The 14451-nt window shown below is 31.2% G+C and overlaps 4 protein-coding genes across 4 annotated transcripts; 3 read left to right on the top strand and 1 right to left on the bottom strand.

Annotated features, from left to right (window-relative positions):
* Window positions 1-702: 702 nt before the first annotated feature.
* Window positions 703-2960, top strand: BX663DRAFT_564180 (TEA/ATTS domain family-domain-containing protein; the record flags this gene model as incomplete). Its single annotated transcript, XM_051532040.1, has 9 exons — window positions 703-895; window positions 984-1034; window positions 1093-1152; window positions 1360-1455; window positions 1555-1874; window positions 1985-2153; window positions 2242-2330; window positions 2423-2710; window positions 2805-2960. 9 exons carry the CDS (start codon window positions 703-705, stop codon window positions 2958-2960), a joined length of 1422 nt encoding a protein of 473 aa, XP_051379119.1.
* A 2433-nt stretch (window positions 2961-5393) lies between these two features.
* Window positions 5394-6867, top strand: BX663DRAFT_564179 (uncharacterized protein; the record flags this gene model as incomplete). The annotated part of the gene is made up of 4 exons (XM_051532039.1): window positions 5394-5425; window positions 5560-5720; window positions 6559-6622; window positions 6696-6867. The coding sequence occupies 4 exons, from the start codon at window positions 5394-5396 to the stop codon at window positions 6865-6867; spliced, it is 429 nt and encodes a 142-aa protein (XP_051379118.1).
* Window positions 6868-8081: 1214 nt separating this feature from the next.
* On the top strand, window positions 8082-10303 carry BX663DRAFT_522402 (uncharacterized protein). Its single transcript, XM_051529381.1, has 5 exons — window positions 8082-8429; window positions 8493-8666; window positions 8696-8718; window positions 9002-9623; window positions 9758-10303. The coding sequence occupies exons 1-5, from the start codon at window positions 8300-8302 to the stop codon at window positions 10171-10173; spliced, it is 1365 nt and encodes a 454-aa protein (XP_051379117.1). The 5' UTR covers window positions 8082-8299; the 3' UTR covers window positions 10174-10303.
* A 1134-nt stretch (window positions 10304-11437) lies between these two features.
* On the bottom strand, window positions 11438-14399 carry BX663DRAFT_555230 (chitin synthase-domain-containing protein; the record flags this gene model as incomplete). The annotated part of the gene is made up of 5 exons (XM_051531600.1): window positions 11438-11667; window positions 11794-12263; window positions 12335-13294; window positions 13378-13963; window positions 14072-14399. The coding sequence occupies 5 exons, from the start codon at window positions 14397-14399 to the stop codon at window positions 11438-11440; spliced, it is 2574 nt and encodes an 857-aa protein (XP_051379116.1).
* Window positions 14400-14451: the final 52 nt, after the last annotated feature.

Here is a 14451-nt window from a genome sequence, read left to right as displayed (position 1 = left end):
TCGTGATTCTTCATCCTGCATAAAAAGTATATCAATTTGACATGAAGAATCAAAACGTTAATCTTTTTATTTTAGAAATTATTTGTCAACCATAAAAAATCTTGACCTTCTCGTTCAGTATAGTAATTTCCCTTATTATTACTATCTTCTAGGACATAGTATGTACTTTCGTTTTACAATACAATTATGTTCGTAAGAGAAAAGAAGGAAGGAAAAAAAAAGTTATATCATTTATTCTGATTATATAAACAAAAGAAAAAAAAACAACAACAACATAAGTTTGGTCTTATGAGTTTCATGAACAAAAAGATTTAATAATTCAATAAAATCGTTATATAAGTAAGAGTTTATATATGTGGATGCATTTATTTATTTATTTTTTGTTCTTTTATTTTCTACAAGATAATCCACTCTTTGCACCTTTTATTACCCCCTCTTTCTCTTTCTCTCCCCTCTTCTTTACCTTTACATCCCTGCTTCTCCCCTTTGCCTCCTCTCCATTTTTTTAATATTAAATTACTATATAGACTTATTTAATCAAAAAAAAAAAAAGCTTTGAGCTATTTGTAATAACTTATAGTACTCGATTCTCTCTCTCTCTCTTTCTTTTGTTTTTTCTTTTCTTCATTTCTTTCATACTTTATAATATCCATAACTTACAAAGAATACATATACATATATTATATCAAATAATTAAATACCATGTTAGCTTATTCGCAAGATTCATTCATTCATCATCATAACAATAATAATTCAAATTCTATGAACCAACATCAATTAATACATGAACAACAAACAATACTTAATTCAATGTGTCGACATAATAACGAACAACATCGAAAAGATTCAATTATATCTATCGATAATAATAATAGTGAAATAGATGCCATTATGAGTAAAGATCCCAATAATAAAAACTTCTTTTTTATTTTTTTAAAAAAAAAATATCAAATGTTAATGATCATTTTTTAATCTAAAAAAAGATAAAGAAGAGCAGGTATGGCCTCCAGATGTAGAAGCTGCTTTTATTGAAGGTATATTGAATATACAATAGTATGTATAAAAGTGATAATAAAATTTATTTTGCTTTAGCCCTTGAATCAATTCCTAAATTAGGCAGAAGAAAAATTCTTGTCAATGGAAAACCCTGTGGTAAGTACGATCTATCAATATTACGTGATTTAAATTTAATAATTATTATCCTTCTTTTCCCTCCTTTTCCCTACCTTCTTCCCTCCCCCCTTTTTTTTAATTCCCTCGTATTTTTGATCTATTGTATTTAACTTTCCCCCCTTTTTTTTCATATATACACATGCTCACAAAATAAAAAAAAAAAAGGCCGAAACGAACTTATTTCAGAATATATATTTCGCAAAACGTCTAAAATTCGTACGAGAAAGCAAGTTTCGTCACATATCCAAGTATTAAAGAATACTCGTAAAGGAGATGCTTACTGTAAGAATTACAATTATTATTGAGTCTTTTTTTTTTTCTTTTTTTTAAAAAAAAAATTAAAAAAAAAGAATAAATAGGTTACTAACTTGTTTGATAAAGTTATGCGTCTTTTGACAGATTATGTAGATTTAGATAATAATGGTAACCATCGTAACCATAACTTGATTCATATGCAACCCTTATCACCTATTGAATTTCATCATCAACAATTTTACTGTCAGCATCCAGTAGTACCTAATGCTGTTAAAATGAATACATTTTGTTCTATTGACTCATTTTCTTCTGATGAATCATCCATTCAATCATCGCCATCATCCAATGAATACCTTTTTGATTTTATGTATCACGATCCGTCTCATCAGCCACAAGCCTTTTCTATGTTCCAATTCAATCCACTTTTATCAAATATAATAGATCCAGTAACAATGAAACCCAATAATCCATACCAGATCCTTTCTTTTTTGGCGATATAAATCTTGGAAACACACTAATCCATTCCTCAAATGACATGTTTACAGCTCTATTAGAGAACGAACCTCTTATGCCCTCATTCGATGAAACCTTTAGTATACCAACCGAAACGAATTCCACAAAGGCTCAACCAAATAAATCAAACAATAACAATAATGATAATAATAATAATAATAGTTTGCCATGTGGATTATGGCCTAATTATTTTTGTCTCTATCTTGATTATAGTATGCCTTGTGATCCATGCCAGCCCTTTTCACACAACTTGTCTCAATTACCTCATTGCTTTTGATTGCTTACCGAACGTATCGGCAGACGTTATTTCAAAAGATAAGTGTCCTATTTTAGATACCCTTCTAATGCGTCAATCCTCTTCTAAAGAACATACTCTACTACTGGCAAAAGTATATATATAAAAAAAATGAATACACATAAATAGTATAAACAAAACAGATAGAAATTTTGAAAGCTTATATCCATATATGTATATTTTTAGATAAATCTTGATTTGAATCTCGATATTTCGGGGTTTGCATTTAATAATACATCTTTCTTTGAATCACAGACGCGTCGTACAATTGAATGCACAACCACAATTTACTCTTTCGGAAATGTTGTATTGGAATCAAAAGAAGTTCAACAAGCACTTTGGATTAATGAAGGAAAATACATGTATAGTTTTGCATTTGTGAATCAATTTTTTGATGCATTTATGAAAGGCATAAGAACGCTTCAATCATGGGAAGAGGTAGATATTGCTATTAATAACTTGTGTATTATTCAGGTAAATAATAATGAGAATTTGTTTCTTTATAATAATGGCTAACCTTCCTCTTTTTTTTTTTTTTTTTTTTTTTGTCTTCAAAAAAAAAAATTAGACATTTGAAGATATTGAATATAAATACCCTTTAACAAAAATCAGTAATAATTCTTCATTTTTATTAACATTAATTTATGAATTTAAAAGAGGCACTGGTCCAATTGAAGTCTCACTTGTTGAACAAAAAGAATTTGATAAAGGCACATCCAATTAAATCTTGCTTTGTGCTTCCTTTCTTTATACATTTAATCTTTTTTTTTTTCTTTAAAAAAAAATATGTCCTACTTGTAAGAAAAAATTATGTTATATGTTCTAGAAAAAAAAAGTTATGTAGTACAGTGAGCGTGGTAGCAAATTGCGCTGGCTGAAATTCATATTACAGATATTGAATTCTTAATAATATGCTAACAATAAATTTCAATTTGCATTTTGACTTATCCCCCAACTTGCGCTTATAATTTTTCTTATCTAGCGTTAGACTTTCTTTACAATCTGCGTTATTAATTGATGAACAAGTACTTTATTTTATTTTTTTTGAAAGAACAATGTGGTCAAAGCACCCATTTTAATAGCTTACTATACATCAGTTTTATTTTTCTTTACTTTCTCTCTCTCTCTTTTTTTTTAATATCCAAGAAAATGTATAAATCCATAATTCTTAACACGATTGAAGCAGTAAAAGAAAGCAGAGCGTTAGGTATAGAGTATGAGATATTTTAAAGCTGCTTTGTTTCTCATAAGCACTATATCTACTTGGGAGAGAAATCACAGCCAACATGCAAGGATTGTAAACAAACCGGGCATTATAATAAAAACTATTATAAATGTAGACTTTATAAAGAAGACTAAGCAGATAACGATGAGTAAACACAAACGGATAAGTTTTATACATTCTAACTCTTTTTGATAGTCGGTACAAGCCAGAAATAACAAAGTTCAGAAACCAAGAATATCAAGAGACAAGCAAAGCGGCAGCGGGTAGAAATGGACTCAAACAAAAAAAAAATATAGATCTTGTGGTAGCAGCAGTCATAAATCAAAACGTTCTCCTGATTGCCCTCAACTTATACTTGGTAAACTAGAAGTTCTTACCGAAAACTTGGGGACAGGGTTTCAAACGTTCACCAGGAAACTTCCACTTGATACCTGTGTAAATGATTGGTACAGAAGTGTACTTAAAAATAGGATCCTCCCTGCAAGCGAAGATGTTCGAAAGTTACTTTTTTTAGAGCTCAAATATTTGTAAATCATTACATCATTATCCATTCAAATGAAAATACTCCAGCTTCTATTTTTCAACAGTCATTCTGGTATTCTATGTGTCAGTTAGTCAGGGACAAACGTGTTACAAACAGCGCTGGCGATCCCATCTGGATTACTTGATGATTGAACAACTTCCAAAAAAAAAATACTATTACTATTAATAGAGTAAAGCTGGCTAGTGGTAGCACTCAATGTCTAACAGAAGCGTGCGTTGAAGTATCTGCTGCATACCTGATTGCGGTTGTAGAAACGTTTGAAAAGAGAGTGTTGTACTACTTGTGTTTCTTGATTCAAAATATGTGCCCAGTAAGTCATTAATAATATAACTTTATTCCATTAAATTTCACACTATTTATTCGTAGTCCATGAAATCTGATGATGCCAGACTTATTGTCAAAAAAAAAAAATATTGCTATCAATATGCCTCTAAAGGTGAACCAGAATGACCAGCTAGTCTTATTTTGTCGAATTTATTTGAAGCTGGAAATCAGAGAACAATGCGATCTCTTGCGCAGACTCCATTAATGAACCAGTATCTTTTGAAAAACCTTTCAAAATCGCTAGGAAACTATATTCTGTTTTTGAAAAGGAACATTAAGATCGAAAAGAGTTTCCATTTCATGTGAGGCGGCTCCCATTACCCACGTTGCTCAGTCTCTCACGAAAACCATCGTTTCAGTGTAGATTTGTTAACATTACCGTAAATTCGTTATCTTGTTTTGTCAAGGAGAGGCTACCACAGAATTATGAACATAAACTAAAATTTTTCTATTGTGTTTTTTGATTTTAGTAAATTGCGCTTCAGAGAGTAAGTTTTGTTAAAAAAAAGATTTTTTTTTTAAAGAAAAACAAACTAATAGTAAATTGTTGATAAACTATAGTATCACAATTAATGCCAAACGAAGAGAATACAATCTTGTTCAACAATTATGTAAGGTCAGACAGGTTTGTAATCGACTTTGTGTTCAACAGATGACGCAAAGATAATATCATTGGATCACATAACTTGATGCTCCAAGATTTTACTTATAATGAAGTTGAGAGTGCTTTTAGGCCTGCCTCTGTCGACCCTGGTAGGAAGTCTGTATTTACTGCGGCTGTTGGGTTGGGGACGTCCAACAAATAAGAGGATGTAATACGAAAGAATATTACACTATGACTGGATCCACAAACTATCAGAAAAGACAGAAAAGCTGAAAAATGAGGGAGGTATCACGTCTATTGAATCAGAAATGCCTACGGCCAAGACAAATCAATAGAATTACACAACAAGTATGTAGAGTATATGCTACGCCACAGACAAGTCTTGTTCAATTTCTATGGCTTTCAAAGAGCAAAAGATTGGTTTTATTTACATTAACAAAGACAAAAAGCGGCTCACATCATGGTCAATATGACAATAAACGGTGGCAAGAAGTATGACAGAAAGCAAAGGAAAAAAAAAAAAGAGAAGAAAGGAAAAAAATAGCTCATGTGTTCCCGGAATGACTGTGGCCAAGTAAACCATCAGACTTTTTTTTTCATGTTAATTGATGTATTTCATAATATAGAATAAAACGGAGGTCCGCAAAGTTTAGTCAAGATGCCGCCAAGGTCCCGCTAATAGTTTTTGGAGCAGGAATGTTTGGAAAAGATGGCGTAAATCTTAAAGGAAACAAATGCGGTGCTACTGGTGTTCTGTTGAGAGCGATTAAGAGGAGGGAGAAAGAAGGTGATCTTTAGGCGATAACTATTGATGAGTTCAAGACATCAAAAATATGCCACAAATACTACAATAATTCGCTCAAAAAAGTAGAAATATGAAAGGTTCCAGTGTTCTTGCTTGCAAAAATTGTCGACCACTGTGGCAAAGGGATCATAATGCTGCTAAGAACATGTAGCTCATTTTGTCATACATCTGGAATGGCTACGATCATCCTTCCATGTTCCTCCCCACTAGATCAGCTTGATCATTTTTTTTTTATTTTCATCAATCGCCGTAGTGTTGTGGTTTAGGTAGGTTTAAGAATTAAAATAAAAATAAAAGAAATAAAAAATAAGACAGACAGAAGAAGTACGTTAAGACTTGTCAATAAGATTATTAAGATAAAAGTGAATTAATTCAATTCTAATTCAACTACAAGTATACAAAATAAGAGTTAATAGTATAAGAGTATTTATATATTTTGTGGATAAGGATGATGAGTAATAAGAAGATAAAACATAATAAATTGTATGTGATAATATAATTATAGAACGATTACTAAGAGTTATTATAGATATAGATCCGTGTCTTTTGTATATATTTATTTTTATAACTAATGTGTGTCCTCTGAGTGGAATCAATTATTACGTGTGTTTACCCCAGTTTAACTTATAAATTTATATTCAGCAGAACAATAATATTTTTAGATGTAAGACTTTTATTAGTTATTTTTCTATACAAGAGTAAATATGCATAATATGTCTGTAGACAGAATTATTGTACAAGTACACTATATTCTATTATGACTATTTATCTTATTGAATTAAGTTATAAATCTTACAACCATGACACTCCCAATCTTCAGAATTAACCTCCCAACCTCCAGAACCAAGAAGCCCACAGCCAACAATCACAACAAAGTGGAAAAGGTACGCAAAGCGCAAAGTTCAATGCATATATTTTGTTGACTTTCATATTTGTTACATTTACTTGATTGATTAGGGTCTTTGAAGAAGGTTTGCAGCTCCTTGAAGATGAATATGTTACAAAGAAGGCTCGATTGAATGAATTGGGCAGTCGAATCAAGGAAATCATGGAGGAACGTCAGGGTATTTTGGTGGAAATTGAAGACTTTGAAAAAAAGAAGAAGCTCACGAAAGAAATCATCTCTTGAATGTCCTCATGCCGATCTTCCCTCTCACTTTGAACATGAAATTTCTCACTTTATATCCATTACATCTACATTTATCTTCATGTACAACATCTTCTTTACATGTCCATTTTTATGACCATCCTCCTACTGGTACCCATGACTAGTGTCTAACCTTTTTTTTTTTTTTTTTTTTTTTTTTTTTTTTTTTTTTTTTTTACATATACACCATTATCAATACAATTCCTTATCTCTCTTCTTACCCTTGGATCTCTTATTTGTCTGAATTGCATTGATGACCATGTTTTAATAATAAAAAATTGTATTTGATTTATCGAAAATATTCTTGGATAGAAACAATAAGATTAAAACAAAATTCAAAGTTACTCTTCTATTGAATGAAATGTGTGAAGGTACTATGTGATTCAGTTAAGCACCGTAAAATTAAGTGCAATGGATTAAACCTCATATTCGTATTTGAATCTAACCGACAATTATTTTTTTTTGTAACCGCCATATCTACCAGCCTAACTGTATCAGCTATATAAATCTAATCAACTCTATATCTATCTATCTATCTATCTATCTATCTATCTGTATATATATTTATATACCATATATATATATTATAAGAATGAGATAGAGAGGGCTTCTTTATGCATCATATATTAGTATACTTTACTTACTTTATTTGGTATATACTTTTATGAATATTAGGAGTAAAAAAAGAAAGCAAGTTTATTATGAAAAAAGGAAATAAAAAACGGTCTTTTTCCTACTTTGTCATCAGACATATGTAAAGCTTTATTATGTTAATTCAAAGGGCCCTCCCCTTCTTCAAATAAGCGTTTTTAGAATTATTTTGATTTGAATTCAATTCTATTTTATCCTATACATCTCATTAAATAATAGATAAAATGGATTACATTTGTATATAAATATATGTTTTAGTATAATCAATATATGCACGAGAATGATACAGCAGAAATGATGATGTATGTGTTTGTGATCCGGTATTAAAAAGATATAATATGCAAGTAATCAGAAGACTAATAAGATGTGTATATGTGTATTCTAATAGGTAACGTATAAAAAGTCGTTTTACATACTAATGTATCAATTATAACAATAGTAAAAAAAACGAGGCATATAATGGATTCTTGTGTATACATTACGGTTTATCAGGCTACTATCTCCTGTATTTTAATACATAATTTACAAATATATAAGCGATAAATCTTCATTATAAAATAGTCATAACCAAGTGTGTATCTAGTGTTACGGAAATGGAAGGATGTAAAATGCAAAACATCGCATGACGTTCTTAAAATTGCTTTTGCTTTTTTTTTTAACTTTTTTCTTTCTATCTCCTCCTTTCTCCTTTTCTCATTCTTTTCATTTTCATTTTTTTTTCCCAGAGAAATTGTTTCTTATTATTATATAATTTTGTGTATTGATGGCAGAATTTATTTGCTTAGCAATGGCTTCTCAGTATACCGAGAATAATAGTTTGGAATCATCACAACAACAGAATAATACTACTACTTCATCTTTTAGAAGAACATTAGGCACCAGTACATTATTTGGTAGAAGGACTCCTAGATCAACTACAAATATGACAATACCTAACTCACCTTCCATATCTATAGTTGAAGAAAATCAACTTATACCTAATGTTCATATTCGGATTGTACCTAGTATTGAAAATCCAAGTAGAAGCCTTATATTTAATATAATTGAACGTGATTTGGAAATGGGTCGTGTTATTAAAATAGGAAGATTTACTGACAGATCATCTGTTCAAAATCATATATCCTTTAAAAGTAAAGTTGTATCAAGATCCATTGTGAAGTTTGGCTAAATAATGAAGGAAAGGTAAAAAAAAAAAAAAAAAAAAAAAAAAAAAAAAAAAATATTAGCTTAAAAAATTAGGAAAAAAAAAGAGAGTTATAAATAAGCTGTATTGAATAAGTTGTGGTGGCAGATGATAAAAAAATTAATAGTTGCATTATATAATATGCAACTTTTTTATTTTGTTTTTCCCTTTTCTATTTTTTTTTCTGTACACATGAGCATAGCTGCTCCTTAGCTTACACAAAAATTTAAGTTTTATAATTAACGCATCATCTGGTTTTTTTTTGTTTCCTTTTCTAAATAGATTCAACTTAAAGATACAAAGTCATCATCCGGCACATTTGTAAATCATGTACGACTTAGTCCAGCCAATACAGAAAGCCGAGCAGTTGAAATTCGAGATGGTGATTTAGTGCAGCTTGGGGTAGACTATCAAGGGGGTTATGAAGAAATCTATAGATCTGTCAGAATGAGATTTGAAGTGAATCGACCTCAACAATCTTGTCCACTTTCCTACAGCTTATCCGTCTTTAATAATCTTCGTAGTTTGACACATGTTTCAACAGCAGAAAAGAATGACAATGAAATTGAAGTAGAAGAATGCTGCATTTGTCTTTATGCTTTAGCTCCATTTCAGGCCCTTTTCGTTGCTCCGTGTTCGCATTCATATCATTTTAAATGTATTCGTCCTCTCTTTGATAGTTATCCTGGTTTTCAATGTCCTATTTGTCGAACTTATTCTGATTTAGATGCAAGTGTGGCTATTGAAACCGAAGAAGTGATTGAAAAATTGGGTCTTCAAAAAAAGAAATCATTACCAGATGATACAAGGCCATCTAACTGCATATCAGAGCCTCCTCTATCGACAACATTAGTAACTAGTAGCACTAGTTTATCTGGTCTTTCTGATATAGAAGATCAACAAGGTGAAAGATTTTTCTTTTTATTTTATTTTTTTTTTTATTTATTTATTTTTTTATTTATTTATTTTATTTTTTTTTAAAAAAAAAGAAAAAAAAAAGAAACTAAAAGTTCTAATATATCTACTATCTTTTATTAGCATCACAAGAGACTAGAAATCGTCGAGCAACGATAGTTTTAGAAGATCATCATATGAGTGATGATCAAGATGAAGCGGTAACAAGAATCCCATCCACATCAAAGCAATCACATACAACAAATCATAATTTTGTAGAAAAGATCAAGACAGTATTTTCAAGTGAAAAGCAACGTGCTCATAAATCATTTATGATAAAAAAAAATCATGCTCCTGAAGATACAAAAGTTGAAGGAACTCATCCACCTTTATTATCAGATACCTTGTCTACCCCTTCTTCATATTCTTCTTCTAGTTCACGGCCAACTGCCTTACAACCCGTTCTCTCTCGTCAATCTACTTATTATAATTCATTAAATGGAATTTTGGAAGAATGCGTCACAGCAAGAGTAACACTATCTGAACATAGCTCAAGTTAGTTTATGTACACAATATTATCTTTTCTTGTTTATTTTATATTTATTTATATATATTGCATATGTATCATATATATTATGTAATCCATCATTTTTACTTTTAATTATACATATTATTTTTCCTTTTCTTATATGTATATATGTATACATGTATGTGTATGTTTTTTTTTTAGGAAAAAATAAGGTGAGAGAACTTCATATGTATAATTCTTTATTTTATCTGATTTAAACTTTTTCAGCTCTGCTTTTCAATATAAATTAAGATGAATTAAATAATATCAATAGAAAGCATAAAAAAAAAAGCTTCGAGTTCATTTGTACAGAAAGAGTTATATTATTTTAATCTCTATTATAAATAGAGACGAAGCCTTTTTATACTTCTATTAAAAAAAAAAGCTGTAGTTATTCAATGCAAATTCAATCTCATAGTAACTATATTAACAATTTTATTTATTTGGTTTGATTTGATTTGATAAATGTTTGGATTAATAGAGGTATGTAATTTATACGGAATATAATTTAATTGAAAGTGTAATTTTATAGTTTATTAAAAGAAAATAATTGATGCGAATATAAACTAAATTTTTTCATGCTCGCCATTGGAGGACATCAAAATTCTTTTTTCTGCTAGTAAACGACGCTCAAGGCTTGCCCATTCTTTCAAAACGTTTCATGACAATACATGAACTATCAAATTCGCCTTGTCGTCGTCCATGATCATCCTTTCCTTCTCAGCTTTCGTCACTCCCTCAAGTACCCTTGTTTGACCCCATGAAAAATCATCAAATGCCAGTAGGCATAGGCCGGTAAGATAAAGTTCCAAATAGGTAATGACAGCAGATAGATACACATCCAACCAATATATACCATTTTTCGTGTTGTGAAGGCAATGAGAATAGCAGGTAAACCTAAAATAGCCGCTAAAAGCAAAAGGGGAATAATTGGAATAGGTCTTACAAAGAAAGAAATGACAATTAAATAGATGGTAAAGCAGATAGCAGCAGGTAAAACGACTGTCCCTACTAGTTCCATGAAGACCACAAATTGCATGAAAAACAAAATGTACCACAAAGGTCACGAATAAGTACAAGTTCTAAAAGATTATGCACAGTTGAATTAATCCATCTTCTTCGTTGAGATAATAATACATTGAATGTATCAGGAACGACCGTTTTACAAACCTGGAGAAAAAAAATAAAATGAAATAAAATAAAATAAAATAAAATAAATATTTGTCAGCAGAAACTTACTGCTTGAGGTACAAATATCATTTTCGTTTAGGGAAAGTGCGAAGCATAAGGGTAGTCAAATAACGATCTTCACCTAAAAGTAATAAATTCTTTTTGTGTAATGTGTCAACTATATTTTCGCAATACATTTCAATTATATCTGAAGAACAAATGATAGGAACATAACGATCTCCTTTAGGGGCAATAATACGATACATACAGAAACAGCCTGGCAAGCATGTTACACCGCCAAAGATAGATTCAAATGCTTTGCTCATATGATGTGAAAATAATATTCAAACACTATATGGATATAAATGATAAAATATATTCATCTATATATATACATATATAGTTGCAAAAAAAAAAAAAAAAAAAAAAAAAAAAAAAAAACCTTGAATTGCTGTAACCCAGCTATCACCCTTATTTGCAATCTTTGTTTCCCCACATAACCCCATTATATAAGGATCTCTTGACATACAGGCAACCATACGAGCTAAGGAATCAGGATATACTTTTGTATCAGCATCAACCATCAAACAAGTTTCAAATTTAGAAGGGTGATTTCCTGTCAACTTCACAATGGCCTTACAAAATTGATACTCTAGCTCACACATACGTTCACCATAATATACCTTTTGCATCGTGTTCATCAAGATGACTTGACTGTCGCGTTTACCTCTGTTTCCTGGTTTCTTATTATCTTTTATTTCTGATTCTGTACCGCATTTGACGATAACGATCATGGGCACTCTATTATCATCTGAATCTGTATTTATACCATCATAGTAACCAGCATAGACTTTGGCTCGATTATGTCGTTTTGCACCATCGGCGATAGCCACATAGGAACTGGGCTTTACCCTTTGTCGAGGAATTAAATCATTTTTCATCATAGAGAGTACGATATCAGGTGTTGATTGACATTACCAGACCCCGTAATAATACCATCACAAACGACAAGTAATAATTTATGTGAGACGGGATAATCAGTAGTCGCTAATGATTCGAGGGTTGTTCTTAAGCCTTCCTCTCCCTCAGAATAGCAAGTGACGACCATGAAGGTATGTAAGAGATCAAAATTGAAATTATATTGAAGCTGTTCTTGTAAAGTACGTGTAGAGAATGATTTATCGCTTTGATATGGCTGTCTCTGATGATAAGCAGAGAATGTACGAAAGAATTGAGAACTGATAGTATAAGGAATTGGAGATGACAGAGTACCTCCTAAAGAGGAAGGAGCAAAATAATGAGATCGAGAGGCACTATTGAGAATACGTGGTGAATTTGGTTGTGTAAATCGTGAGATGGTTGGAAAGAATCGTCTTCGACTACTTGAATGAAGTGCCATCATCGGTCGTTCCTCATTTGTCATGGGGATAATCTCTGTGATAGTGTTGTTACTATTTTCAGTCGCCATTCTATGACTGATAACAACATCACTTTGAACATTTTCAGGCAAAGATTGAATACTTTGTGTACGAGGGAAGTGCATATCTTCTACATTATTCATCTCCCATTCAAGCACCTTTTCTCTTCTCTTACGTCTTTCCTCATCTGTCTCCTCTCGAATACTCCCCAAATTCCATGAAATAAACCATCCAAATATAAGAGCTAACAGGAATCGAATCACAACGACACCCAAGATGACAGCTAATGAAACCCAAAGTACGATATCTGAGATGATGCACCCAGCTGATCTTGTATCGACTACACCCACTTTTAATATATCTGTCAGACATTTACCGATCTGTAACCGATCTGCAGTCGTACTAAGCCAATAGGTTGCATCACGTCCAATAAACGCATTTCCTGGTCCTACAATTTGTGCCACCTGACTTGGTAAAGGGATATTATGTGTCAAGTAACGAAGACGAGATAAATCTAATACATTACTTGTAATAAAAGAAAGATGATGAGTTTTTTTTTCTTTTTTTACTGAAAAGTTTATACATATATATATATATATAATCATTACCCATTAAAGGCTACTAAATTTGTATTGGGCTTTTGTATATCTGTCCAATTATAATAAATATCACCTACAACATTCAAACGTCTCAATGAAGTACGTGCTCTCAAATTGGTATGACAACCATGACGTTCCTCATTGTCCGTGCCCTGAATATAACCCTGATTTAGATAATCAAAGGTAACGCAAGGAAAATAATTGCCTACGTTCCCCTCATTATCATCTGCTTGAATGGGTTTCAAGATCCCCTTACAATTATAATTGACGGTTTGAAATAGAAAAGATAAATCATGACCCCCAAATTCTTGTAAATCAATACCATGTGAATCAATGGGTGACTGTTGGATACGAGGATCACGTAAAATAGTGGATGAGATAGGATGTCTAAATGTTTGAAGGTCATAGGCGCGACCAGAGATAACGATATGATGAGATTGAATACCTGTAGGTTGAATACGATTCGTTTGACGACCACAAACGGCAGCATTAAATCCAAATGTTAAGAATCCTACAAGTGTACATAAAAAGACAATAATTTGAACCAACGTTACTTTTTCACGCCATGCCTGTTGCATTGTTTTTTCTTTAATGCCTATATAAGTTTTTTTTTTTCAAGTGTTATTATTATTATTATTATTATTATTATTTGCCTTTCTTTAATTATTAATAACTATATACATATATATATATCTTATTTTACCAAAGGTCTGTAATAAGAAAGAAGGCGCCCACCATGTTAAAATCCAACTTGTAGTTGTCCAACAGGTCACAGGCTTCTTTTCTATGTTAGATTTGACTTGTGCTTTATTCACAAAAAAGCTGCCACTATTAGCTAAATAATGTGCTCTTTTAAGTCGTCGATCATCCATTTGTTGCTGTTGTGGTTGTATATTCGTGTCAACTCGTAAATCGATACCTGCTTTCATTTTTTCATAGTAAGGCTTTTTCATTTCCTTTTTTGATATCTTTGACTCTTCTTGTTCCTCTTCTGCTCGTGATGATCTATCTTTCTTTTCTAATTCTTCCATCTTGTTGAACAAAAAAAAAAAAATTAAAAATTAAAAAAAAAGAGATAATAAT

Source organism: Cokeromyces recurvatus (genome assembly GCF_025118155.1).
Source record: "Cokeromyces recurvatus strain NRRL 2243 chromosome Unknown BX663scaffold_33, whole genome shotgun sequence".
Taxonomy (NCBI): Eukaryota; Fungi; Mucoromycota; class Mucoromycetes; order Mucorales; family Mucoraceae; genus Cokeromyces; species Cokeromyces recurvatus.
The sequence above is the reverse complement of the archived record's forward strand: the minus strand, read 5'-3'. Positions and strand labels throughout refer to the sequence as shown.